The sequence below is a fragment of the Hevea brasiliensis genome, chromosome 14, assembly GCF_030052815.1.
Source record: "Hevea brasiliensis isolate MT/VB/25A 57/8 chromosome 14, ASM3005281v1, whole genome shotgun sequence".
Lineage (NCBI taxonomy): Eukaryota > Viridiplantae > Streptophyta > Magnoliopsida > Malpighiales > Euphorbiaceae > Hevea > Hevea brasiliensis.
Window position 1 is genome coordinate 19,774,143 of NC_079506.1, and position 12,451 is coordinate 19,786,593.

Sequence of the window (12,451 nt, forward strand, 5' to 3'; positions counted from 1 at the left end):
ATCGCACTTTTATTATTACTAAGAACAGTAAAAATACTATATTGCTTCTTTTTCATGCTTCTTTGTACAGGCTAAATTTTTATTGTGTGCTATTTGTTTTCAATGTCTTTTTTGGACCATCTGATTATATTCTAATTAAATTTTAATTTCTTTAAAAATTGAAATAAAATTATTATGATAAAAAGTTTGCAAATGTTGAAATTTATTACATGACTATTCAAACCATGAATTCATAAATTATTTCACTAAGGGAACTGCTTTTTTTTATTTATTAGGTGTTTTACTTTATTCATTAAAATTTAAATTTTATTTTTTAATTTATTTTTTAATCCACTTAAGTGTTTGTATATGAATTCAAATTAAGTTTTATTAATTTTTTTCTGTTAATTTTATTTGTTTTCTAATCATTTGATTATTTAATTATTAAATTTAGATTTTATTTATTATTATTAAATTAATTTTAAGATGAATTTATTTTATTAAAAATAATATCTATTTTATAAACTAACAATATATTAATAAAATATTAGACTTTTGTCTTCTTAATTACAAGAAAAATATAATAACAAAAAATCATTGATCTATTTCAGCAATATTTCTTGCATTTTTTTTTCTTATAAATGCAATTTTAAAATAGTAAGATTTTGTTTCACATTAGCATTCTTTTATTATAATGTTGTAATTGTAACGCCCACACCGTAGGTAGTCCGTACATTTTACTGTTCCGACAACTAATGTCTGTTCGAACAGTTAAAATGTCTGGAACTACACTTAAACTATAGTGAGGAGGCATAAATTAATGAAATAAATATTAAAAAAAAATATAGGAAAAATTTTGAGAAATAAAATAAAATTTAGAGAATTTATTAATTGGTATAAAATAAAAATAAAAATAATCTGATGAGCACCATGAAAGGCATTTTGGTCATTTCACCCCTAGAGGTGAATTTTGACTTAAATGTCAAATTAAAATTTGGAAATAGAATAATTAACATAAATTAATTTTATGAATTTGAATTTGAGAAATGAGAAGAGAAAGAAGAAGAAAAGAAAAGGAAAGAAAAGAAAAGAAAGGAAATAAATTTATGAAATTTAAAAATAATAAAGTACACATAAATATATATATATATATATATATATATATATATATATATAAATACTCACAAGAGACAAAACCCCACCCACCATCTTCTTCTTCCTCTTCTCTCTCTCTCCTTGCCCTTTCCCTTAGTCTCTCCCTCCCCACCATTGTTATCAAGCTTAAAGCTTGATTTCCCAAGCTTTCACTCACCAAAACCCATAGACCCCTTCACAAAAAATTTAGCCTACACCATAAGAAAGTTTTAGATACCCATAAGAAGAAGAAAGATTAAAGTTTGAAGTGGGTCACAAGAGGTTAGTGCACTAATTCCTCTTCTTCTCTTTATTAAATATGAAAAGCATGTTTAGCTAAGCATAAATACCATTAAAACAAAAAGAAAATCTAGAGGAAAGAACCCTTGAATTTTTGGCAGCCATGGAACTTGAAGTTTATTGCTTTTAAGTGATGAAAAATGGTTCCATGAGAATGTGTAATTAGTTGAAATGTTTGGGTGTTTGATTGTGTAGTGTTTGTATAAATTTGAAACTTTAAAAACTAGGGTTTGTGTAAATGTTGAGGACTTTGTGTAAAATGTTGAAATTGACCTATTGGGATGAAATTGTTGCTTATAGAAGTTTATTGCATGCAAATTGAAGTAAAGAAGTTGGAGGAGATTGAGTTTTGGAAGTGTTAATTTTCTGCAGGTTGTGTTTGTTGAGGGCAGTGTACATTTTAGGCCATAAATAAAATTGTGTAACCCCAATTGGTATGAGGCCAATTGGAGGTGAAACTAGACCCAAAATAGCCCATTTTCCATGAAGAAACCCTGCCCAAATTCTGTCCAAAACTTGAGCTAAACACTGCCCAAATTCGGATTTCCCTGCACCTAACCCAGAAAATGACCAAATGAATTCATTTGGTCATAACTCTCTCTATAGTGGTCCAAATGACCTAAAATTTTACCCATGGAAATTTTAGACATAGGGCTACACTTTTCATGAAGACCACTTAACCCAGTTTTGCCTTTAAGAAATTCAAATTGTTAGCACAAGTTGGGTCAGTGAAACTGCCAACCCAGAAAATGACCAAATGAACAGTATGTGTTCATTGGGTCATAACTCTCTCTATACTGGTCCAAATGACCTCAAATTTTACCCATGGAAATTTTAGACATAGGGCTACACTTTTCATGAAGACCACTTAGCCCAGTTTTGCCTTTAACTAATTCAAATTGTTAGCACAAGTTGGGTCACTGAAACTGCCAACCCAGAAAATGACCAAATGAACAGTACATGTTCATTTCGTCATAACTCTCTCTATACTGGTCCAAATGACCTAAAATTTTACCCATGGAAAGTTTAGACATAGGGCTACACTTTTCATGAAGACTACTTAACCCAGTTTTTCCTTTAACCAATTCAAATTATTAGTACAATTTGGGTCACTGAAACTGCCAACCCAGAAAATGTCCCAAAATACTATTCCTTTGGTATTTTGACCATAACTTGAGTTCTATAACCCCAAATTCAGTGATTCAAAAACTGAAATTCAAGTTTAAACATAGAGGAGCAATTGTTATGAAGGAATTGTGATTAAATAGACATCCCAACCTAGTCAAATTCCTAGATAAAAATAACACATCAACATGAACCTAAAGAAAGGTTCATGGGCAAAATGCTATATATGATAATTAAAATACTCATAAGGAGAATTAAATATTAAAAATGATATGAATATGTAAATTGAGACTAATATCCTATTAATATGAAATTAATGGTACCAATGAACAGTACTAGAAAATAGTAATAGTGAATAGTGCTAAATTAATTAAAAATGTTTAATTGCCCATAGTATACCTAGACTTATTTATTTAGTTTGGATAAATTGGTATACCAATTAGGGACTTCAGATAGCAGTACTGCCTACCAAAAAAATCATGAACTGACAATATATATCTGGTATGATTGTTCTACAGGCTATATGCCTACTTACTGGCCATTGTGCCTACTTTATTTCTGGCTTTACAAGCCCGACAAATGTCTCGTGTCCCGATACCGCCTCGTGCCCGATGCACGTATTCCAGATAGACATATGGCTGTCTAACCAGTATACACCCGTGCATCCAGCCTTTATAAATTTGTTATAGGTTTCTTGGGCACTGATAAAAATTAATTAAGAATTAAATACAATAAGTAATCATAAAAGATCCCGATAATGTTAATTGTTTCCAAAGAGCAATAAAAATATAAAAGATCAAGAAATTATGAGTTGCATATATTATTTCAAATTATTAAATTATTGTTATTATAAATTATGCACCACTAAGCGTTATGCTTAGCGCGTTGGTTTTCCATCGCGTAAGTACTGGAGATCAGCCTCAAAGAATCGCAGCAAAGAAGACCACCAAAGAGTGCAATCGACTGCAGCTCGATCGATCTGCCATTGTCCAGAGTCACCTCACTGGTCTTTTGTATTTTGGTAGGGCCCATGTATAGACTAGTATTTTGATTCATTATGTTTAGTCATGATGTAATTACTAGTTTATGATGTATTTCATTTTAGACTTAAAATGAAAACTTATAATTTATTATCTATGAATTTCCATATGAATGCAATAGATGACACTTCATTTTGAGATCTTATAAATAATTGTGAATGATATGATACATGAAAATATGATATGGAAATATGTGAAATGAATATGGACATGTTAACAGGTGATTAGTGGAACCCGCCAGATGCTAATAAAATAAGAGAGACTCTGTCCGGGTCTCCACAGAAATAAGATATAAAAAAAAAAAAAAATTTCTACACATAGAATACATGTTTTAAATGACATCAAAGGTTTACAATGGATATAATAAAACAAGATAGGGTGCTTCGGCACCGAATGTGGCACTTTTTGCTTGGCCATACGGTAGACGGGTAAGGGGCATCACAGTAATTATTATTCTTATTATTATCTAAAAATATTTTAAATAATATCTATTTAGTGTTTTTAGTCTATTAATGCGTGCAAATTTAGTTATATACCCTTAAATAATGATGTAATTTATAATAAATTTATTTTTTTAATAATTAAAAATAGTTTAAAAATAATGTAGATATAAATTATTTTTTATATATTAAATCTATTATTATAAGAATAGTGTTAGGTTTTTTTAAATGGGTAAATAATAGATATTATATTATTATTAGTATATAGAGAGAATGATAAAAATTTAATTCTAATTGAATTGGCTAAATGATTATAATAATTATTGATAGATATGGTTCTTTTTATAAAATGTAAGTATAATATTTTATATTATTATAAAATAAAATTATATATCTTTCCAATAAAAATATTTTTATTTATTAAGTGGAAGAAACATAAGCTTTTAAAGCTTGTAATATTTAATTTTGTGTGTTTCACTTTTCCTTTTTTTTACCCTTAAAAGTTGACATCTTTTTCAATTTTATCACAGATTTGACAAGAAAAATATTGAATAAAAACATCAGTCTGACCAAAGAACAAGACGAAGAAGGATGGACTCCGCTGCATTATGCTTCCTACTTCAATCTTCTTCCAATTGTGGAAATGTTACTAGAAGATGATAATAAATCTGCTGCCTATATTAGCAAGAATGATGGAAAGACACCACTTCATCTTGCGATTCTCAACGGCGATAGCCATTTAAAGGTGGTGGAAAAAATTATGTCGGACTGCCCGGATTGCTGCGACCTTGCTGACAATAGAGGCCGGAATGTTCTCCATTTTGCTGTGGAAAGCGGCAGTTTTAAAGGAGTGCAAATTATTACTGAAAAACCTTCCCTGGCCAACCTAATTAATCAGAAAGATAAAGAAGGGAACACTCCGGTCCATCTAGTTGCTGCTCTTGGCTTTGAAGATTGTCGTTGATAAAATGGCCGTCAATAATGAAAATTTAACCGCTCTGGAGGTGGTGATAGAAACGAAGCATAAAAGCAAATTGCCATTACCGGTACACCAACTTGATTTTATGCCCATATATCATCCCCCACAAATATTGTAGACATTCATTTTCATTGATTTTTTTAAAAAAAATTTTTTAAGCTTGAACTTAAAACTGCATTGGCAACACTGACCCAAAATGAAAAATTGTTCACATTCATGTTGCAGGGATGGACAGCAAGCGACCTAATGAGGGCTGGATATAAACGAGGTCGGCCTTTAATCCAGTTGAGATCACGTGAGCGCTTGTCAATAATTAACGATAAGTCAATCTCTAGATTCAAAAAAACGAGTGAATCCCATCAGATAATAGCGACCCTCATAGCAACAGTAACTTTTGCGGCAGGTTGCACCGTGCCTGGCGGTTACAGTAATAACAATGGCCCTGACGAAGGAACAGCAATTTTAACTAGAAGATCAGCCTTCAAAACTTTCCTTGTAACCGATACCCTTGCGTTGCCCTCTCCATTAATTTCTGTTGTGCTTATCCAATTCTTATTGGCATTGCAACCAACCAACAGAGAGATCTTTTTTCTATTCACTTGGGTATTTATTTTCACTGTTGCTGCTATGGAATTAATGGTGGTGACGTTCATGACAGGTGTGTATGCAGTGATGCCACATTCCTCATCAGGTCTTGCGGCTACCATTTGTGTCATCGGAAGTTGTTTTGCCTTATTGTATTTCTACCTACTCAAGTTTACGTTGCGTGATTAGGGATTATATTGATTAATAGATATTAGTACTTGGACAATTAAGGAACATAACTAGTAAGTGGCATCATTTAATTAATATACAATGTTACTAAAGAGTAATATTTCGAAAGTCAAATGTGCCTCCAATCATAACATATATAAGGAAAATTAAAACAAAAAAAAAAATTATCTACTTTGAATGACACTCGAAAACTACCTTCGTACTTTCATTTCGAAATAAAGGACTAAGTTACTCTTCAATTTTTACAGAAAATTATAGAATTCCACTAAAATTTTGACATTCCCAAATTAAAAACCCATATAAATAGCAATGAAACAGCAATCCATAAATTCCTGAAGACATGTATTTATTTTCTTTTTTTTTCCCCAATTCAGTTTGGGCTTTGTCCAAGTCAAGGTCTTTATTTTATTTTATTATACATGTAAAATTAGAAAGAAAATAATCCTTTTTATCTATATAAATCTAGGTTCCACTTGTATACATATAAGCAGTAGAATTCACAAAAGAGAAATTATTTAACTAAACCAACAAAAAATGGGTAGCACTGAATCCTTAATAACATAAGTTATAGTATAACACCTTGACTAAAATCAAACAAAACACAATAGCTTGAACAAACTACAGGTTCAAGCATTCAAAAAATTGATGTACAGATGTTCAAACAAGTATTTTCACAAATCAGGACAATCATTTTAAGAGAGAAATATGAAATTCCCAAATCCAAATAAAGCATCTTCGAAGAAATTAGACAACATCAAAGCCCACTAGAGTCAACGTTAATTGAACAATTAAGTATAGCTTTCTTTTATAATGTGATTTACATGACTAGAAAAGTAATCCAAAATATAGAAACTGAGTTGCAAATCCACATTGCAAATCAAAATTTTTAATAAAGGCAAATCAAACTCTTCAATAAATGCACAATTTCAAGAGCAAATGTAGTATCACTAAGATAAATTTACATAGAGCTAAAATCAAGGTAGAGTATACATAGTTGTGTAACCTAACCAAATAATAAACAGTATAAAATAAGAGACAGGTTAAGAAAAAGCCTTCACCAACTGAGATAACCCTCAGTTTGGGAGATGCACCAACATTAATGACCAAGTTAACTCATTTAGTTTTAGGATTAATAGAAGGAGAAATCTAAAATTCACAAATTTCAACTAATTAGCATAGAGGTTCTAAGTTCAAGTCCATAGCTCACCTCTATTTCAATTTCTGAACTTATTACAGTAACACTTTCATTCTTCACTCCCAATGTACAGTGTAGAACTAACTTTTATTCTCAAAGAAAACATGGAAAGGAACAACACTTTAACCTTTCACTTGTATAATTCCTCAAGTCATTCACCTAATATTTTGTAAGTTCTAATTATTTTTTTTAATCTCAAATTTAATCAATCCTAACGACACCATAATTAAATTATCATAGAGAAAAGATAAGTACAGATTCAGGCTTACCTACACCAAATACACATTAATGATAGCTCAAAAATTCTCAAAAGCAAAGTTGCTGGAAAAGTAAAGCCCGTTGGAGCTTCATCAGCGGCAGTGTATGGCTACACGTGCCATTGCTGTCGTCATCCATTGTCCTAATCACCACCAACATACTCAACTTGACCTCTTGAGCATGTTGGCACCGCTCTCTCAGTTGGTTGGCCGTTTATGAGGAGAGTGCTGCTAAATAGCTCAATTTGAGTTGGCTCAAATGGTATTAATGTATGTAGTTTTACTATTATACCCTTAAAAGAAAGAGAGGAAACAATTTAAAAATGGCTTCAAAGCTTGGAGTTGGTAAGATAGCTCATTTCATGGCTCATGCAAAGGAAAGCGTGCATGCAACAAGCTATTATTGCTTGTAGCCATGCACACCATTCAAGAACTGATGATTCGATGAGTGTGTCTACTGCATTAATGCATGCACATATGAGCTAACACATGCAGCAGTGATGAACATTCCTTGTTTTTGCCTTCCTTAAAATATTTTCATTCTTTGTTTTTTCTTTTAAAGTTGATTCATTCTCTCAGTTTTTTCAATTTTTTTATGGCGGGGTTAAGTCAGGGAAGGTCATATCGTAGGCAATTGTTTGATGAGATATTTGATTTTAGTGAAGATGATAGTTTGTTCGCTGAAGATGTGGAGGAAGATGAATCAGCTGGTGATCAAGATATGAACGAAGGAGGCATTAGAGCAGTAGCAAACACTAATGCTATTAAAGAAGGTCCTCTAACAGGGATGTTATTTCCTTGTATCAGCACTATGTTCAACTTCTATAAAGAACATGCTAGATTGAAAGGTTTTAGTGTTTTCAAAAGATCAGCAGTTAATGTACGGGGTGGATATCGCAAATATCAAACAATTAGTTGCGATAAAGGGAGGAAAGCCATTGGTGCGAAATCATAAAAAAGGATAAATTGTCCTGCAAAGATTAATGCAATCCTAAGAGAAAATGGAATGTGGCAGATTTCAAAAGTTATTTCAAGTCACAATCACGAATTGGAACCTTCTATGTCTAGATTGATGGTTGCTCACAGGTCACTGAATATGGATATGAAGAGGAGATTGGAGGCAAACGATATAGCTGGCATAAGACCCGCAAAAAGCATTAGGTTGCTTGAAGTTCAAGCAGGTGGACCAGAAAATTTAAGCTGTTTGTCAAAGGATTGTCGAAACTTCATTGAGCGAAAGAGGAGGCTACGACTTGGTGATGGTGATGCTGAGGCTATACGTAAGTTGTTTGTGAGAATGCAACGAAACGATCCTGAGTTTTTCTATTCATTTGATCTTGATGATGATTCCAGGCTTTCAAATGTTCTATGGGTTCATCCTCGTAGTCGAGCTGCTTACGAGGAATTCAATGATGTTGTTAGTTTTGACACTACTTACCTTGTTAATCGATACAAGTTGCCATTTGCCACCATTATTGGAGTAAATCATCATGGGCAATCTATTTTATTAGGATGCGCCTTGATCTCACATGAAGATGTAAACACTTTTAAGTGGTTGTTCATGACGTGGCTTGAAGCAATGGAAGATGTTCATCCTAATTCTATTCTTACAGATCAATGCGTGAGCATGAGGAAAGCCATTAGGGAGGTAATGCCTAATACTAGACACAGATTTTGCTTGTGGCATATATTATGCAAGGTACCTGAGAAGTTTAAGGGTGTTACTGATTATGATAGTGCATGCCTTGAGTTTAAAGCTGTAATATATGATAGCTTAACCATTGAGATGTTTGAGAGAAATTGGAATGAGTTTGTGGTGAAGCATGGGTTGGAAAGAAATGAATGGCTTTCCAAACTATATATTGATAGGGAGTATTGGGTTCCAATTTATCTCAATCAGACATTTTGGGCTGGAATGGTTTCGACTCAAAGGAGTGAGAGCATGCATGCCTATTTTGATGGGTATGTTAACTCAATGAGCACACTAAAGCAATTTGTGGAGCAGTATGAGATTGCTATGTGTGACAAGAATGAAAAGGAGTTCTATGCTGATTTCAAATCAAAAAACACAGTTGTAAATTGCATATCTATTTTTGAATGGGAATAACAGTTTCAAAAGGCATTTACTAATTCAATATTCAAGCTCGTTCAAGAGGAGATTAAACGAATGTGGTATTGCCATGTCATTCAGCCAACTGAAGAGGGAAGCGGTGAAGCAGATAATGAGCCAGGAATTGAGAGACATAAAATTATGGAGAAATCCATAATCAACAATTGGTTTCGTAGGGAGTTTGTTTATGATGTAGAGTACAGGGAAAATGGCCAATATTTCAGCTACAATTGTAAGAAATTCGAATCAAAAGGAATATTATGCTGCCATATCATGAGGTTGATGTCACTCAAAGACATAAAGTTCATCAACGAACGATATTTGCTTAGGCGATGGAGAAAAGATGTTAACCGTGTCCATAGTAAAAAGTTTTTTCACGGAGGGTACCCACATATGACAGAGGAGTTCGAGAAATACAGGGAGATGGAGAGGTTATTTCAAGAAGCATCCGATTTGGCTTACGATGACAATAAGATCAAATTTGTGAAACAACGGTTGGCTGAATTGAAGCGGGATTTATTGAGCTGGAATGATGGAATGATTGCTCCTACCAGTAATGCACAGGTTACTATTGACACTGACAATGTTGTTGAAAATGAAGAAAATGAAAGAGTTATTCTTAATCCACATGTGACTCGTAGTCGTGGACGACCACGAATAAACAGGCACAGATCAGTAAGGGAGATCACTCAACGAGCAAATTCTGGTAGGAATAGAAATAGTGGAAGGGGCAGGCCTAGAGGTCGACCAAGAAACAATATTAACTCAAATATTGCTGAGCAGGTATATATATATATTTTTAAATCAGTACTAATGTTATTTATTTCATTTTTTTTTAGATATTTTATGTAACTTGTGTCCTTTTACATGTAAAGGTTGGGCCGCATAATAGCCAAACACCAGGTAGCCAAACACAAGGAAATGTTGCTGATGCTGTAATTAATCCGATTGTCAGTGGAACTATACCAAGCCATCATAGTATTAGGCATTAAGGAACCCATTATACTACTAAGCATTACAATGGAACTGGTTAAGAAATTAGAATAGTATCATCAATGTAATAGCAATTTTTTTAAATTTTATTACAACTTATCTTATGAAATAGCCAGAGTTGCGATTATAACTTATCAAAATTAGTTAGCTAATTTTAGTCTGCTTCTGCTTCTTATGTAAGCAAGACGTAGCATATTATATAATTTATTATAACTCGTGTAAGATCATTTTTCTTGTTAAGTTGAGATTACATTTCTTGATTATAATCATAGCCATGGTTGAACAGTGCTAAATGGCACAAATGTTGTGGCACAAATAGCACAAATGCTTATAAAATGACATAATTATCCTTATTAAAATTTTGAATGGAAGAGATGTCAGGAGATAGAGCATAATTTGAATTTTCATTATCTCTCTTCTATCTAACAACTACTTGAGTAAATAGGATGAGAGTTCCCATGCTTTCCTTGAGCTGCCCACTATAATTAATATTATGTGAGTTCCAATTATCTTTTTGAAAAAGTTTAAAGAAGTATACTATTGTTTTATTGAACAAACCCTTATTTGTATCTATCTTCATCTTCTTTCTAAGAAACTCTTTATTGTAAATCATTGTATCTATCTTCATCATCTTAGTAGATGGGACGGTAAAACAATAAATAAGCCTCAAGCTACAAAATGTCGAGAGGGGGGTGCTAGAGATCAAGCTGGAGTACTTTCCTCTTACTCAATAGTTAATGCATATACACAATTTCTGTCAATTGGAAGATGCATAGTAGGAACAAATGTTTAGCCTGCTGTTATTTATATATAACATCCTATGTATTCTTATAAGGACTTAATTTTCACAAATGAGGAAAAGCATTCCATCAGAATTTTAATATATTGCAGATATGCAATAACTTGAATTTGAAAAGCAAATGCTAGTTTCCTTACAGCAAAGGCTTGGTAACATGCCCAATTCATATACAATAGCAGTCCCCAAGCCAATGAAAATAGTACTACAATAAAAAAAAAATCCAGCTTCCAAACTTGGTAAGGATAAAAATTATGGCAAAACATTCGACACACATAGAGGATAGTATAGCATATTGTCTCATGAAACATAAACTTAGCATACTATATACATAAGACAACACCAAAAAGGACCCTATCCAAACTGTAGCTACTGCCCAGCCCTTGTAATTTCAGTTTGAAACTCAATCCTATAGTCATCAGCCACTGTCAAAGTGAATTCCACCTCATCATCCTTTCCCAATTGGTTTTCCTGCACAAATGCACGCCATCCTTTTTCAAACCTTACTTTCTTGAAGACTCCCTCTTGACTAAACCGAGTGACATACTGAACTTGAAATTGTTTACGCACACTAGGTACTTGTATGTGAACCAACCTCCCATTCAAGCTAAGAAACGTCTTCGCAAATTCAATTGGAATATTCTAGTAAATAACACAAGATACATTTTATACATGTCAATAACTATTTGAAAAATAATTTACATAATCAATAAAGTTTTCAACATAATTCGTAAATGGCTAGTTTACCACTTTGTATTTCCAATCAGCGGTGTTCATCACAGACACAAAGTTTGACTGAGTAGGAAGGGGTTCTGCATCAGGATTACTGTTGTGCTCTATAAAAAACATGGAATTTAATAATAATAAAGAGAAAAACAAAGCAAGTTCTTATTATTTTATTGGTTGCATGAAAGAAATAAGAAAAAAAAAACTCATAATGCGAAAGTCAGCACATTTACCTATTACATCATCATCATCTGAAGATATTTGAATTACTTCCGGTAATGGTGGAAATCCATAATCAATCTCAACTCCTTTTTTATCGAACATTAACATCTCAACCTGCTGTGTACTGATGACAGAAAATATGATACAGAACTTCTGTTTCAACTTGTAGTATTTGATAAGTTCATCAACACCATCTGTAAAATATAAATTCCCATCTTTCTCATCCACTACAACCGCAACCTGCCATGAGTGACCTTCCATACCTTTGACAAAAAGTGTTATGGTATCAAAATTTAAATCGCCTAGCAGATGAGTAACATGATTTGGAATCCTCTGTATATGTCAAAAAAAATGGATGAGAAACAAATATCATATCAGCAT

General features: G+C 32.6%; 1 protein-coding gene across 1 annotated transcript; it reads left to right on the forward strand.

The window, feature by feature from the left end:
• The first annotated feature begins 8,295 nt into the window (after positions 1-8,295).
• LOC131172863 (protein FAR-RED IMPAIRED RESPONSE 1-like) lies at positions 8,296-9,330 on the forward strand. Its single transcript, XM_058134398.1, has one exon. It carries the CDS (start codon positions 8,296-8,298, stop codon positions 9,328-9,330), a length of 1,035 nt encoding a protein of 344 aa, XP_057990381.1.
• Positions 9,331-12,451: the final 3,121 nt, after the last annotated feature.

What these genes read in the sequence shown, in the direction of transcription:
- LOC131172863 (XM_058134398.1), top strand. Translation starts at nt 8,296, where the DNA reads ATGGTTGCTCACAGGTCACTGAATATGGATATGAAGAGGAGATTGGAG.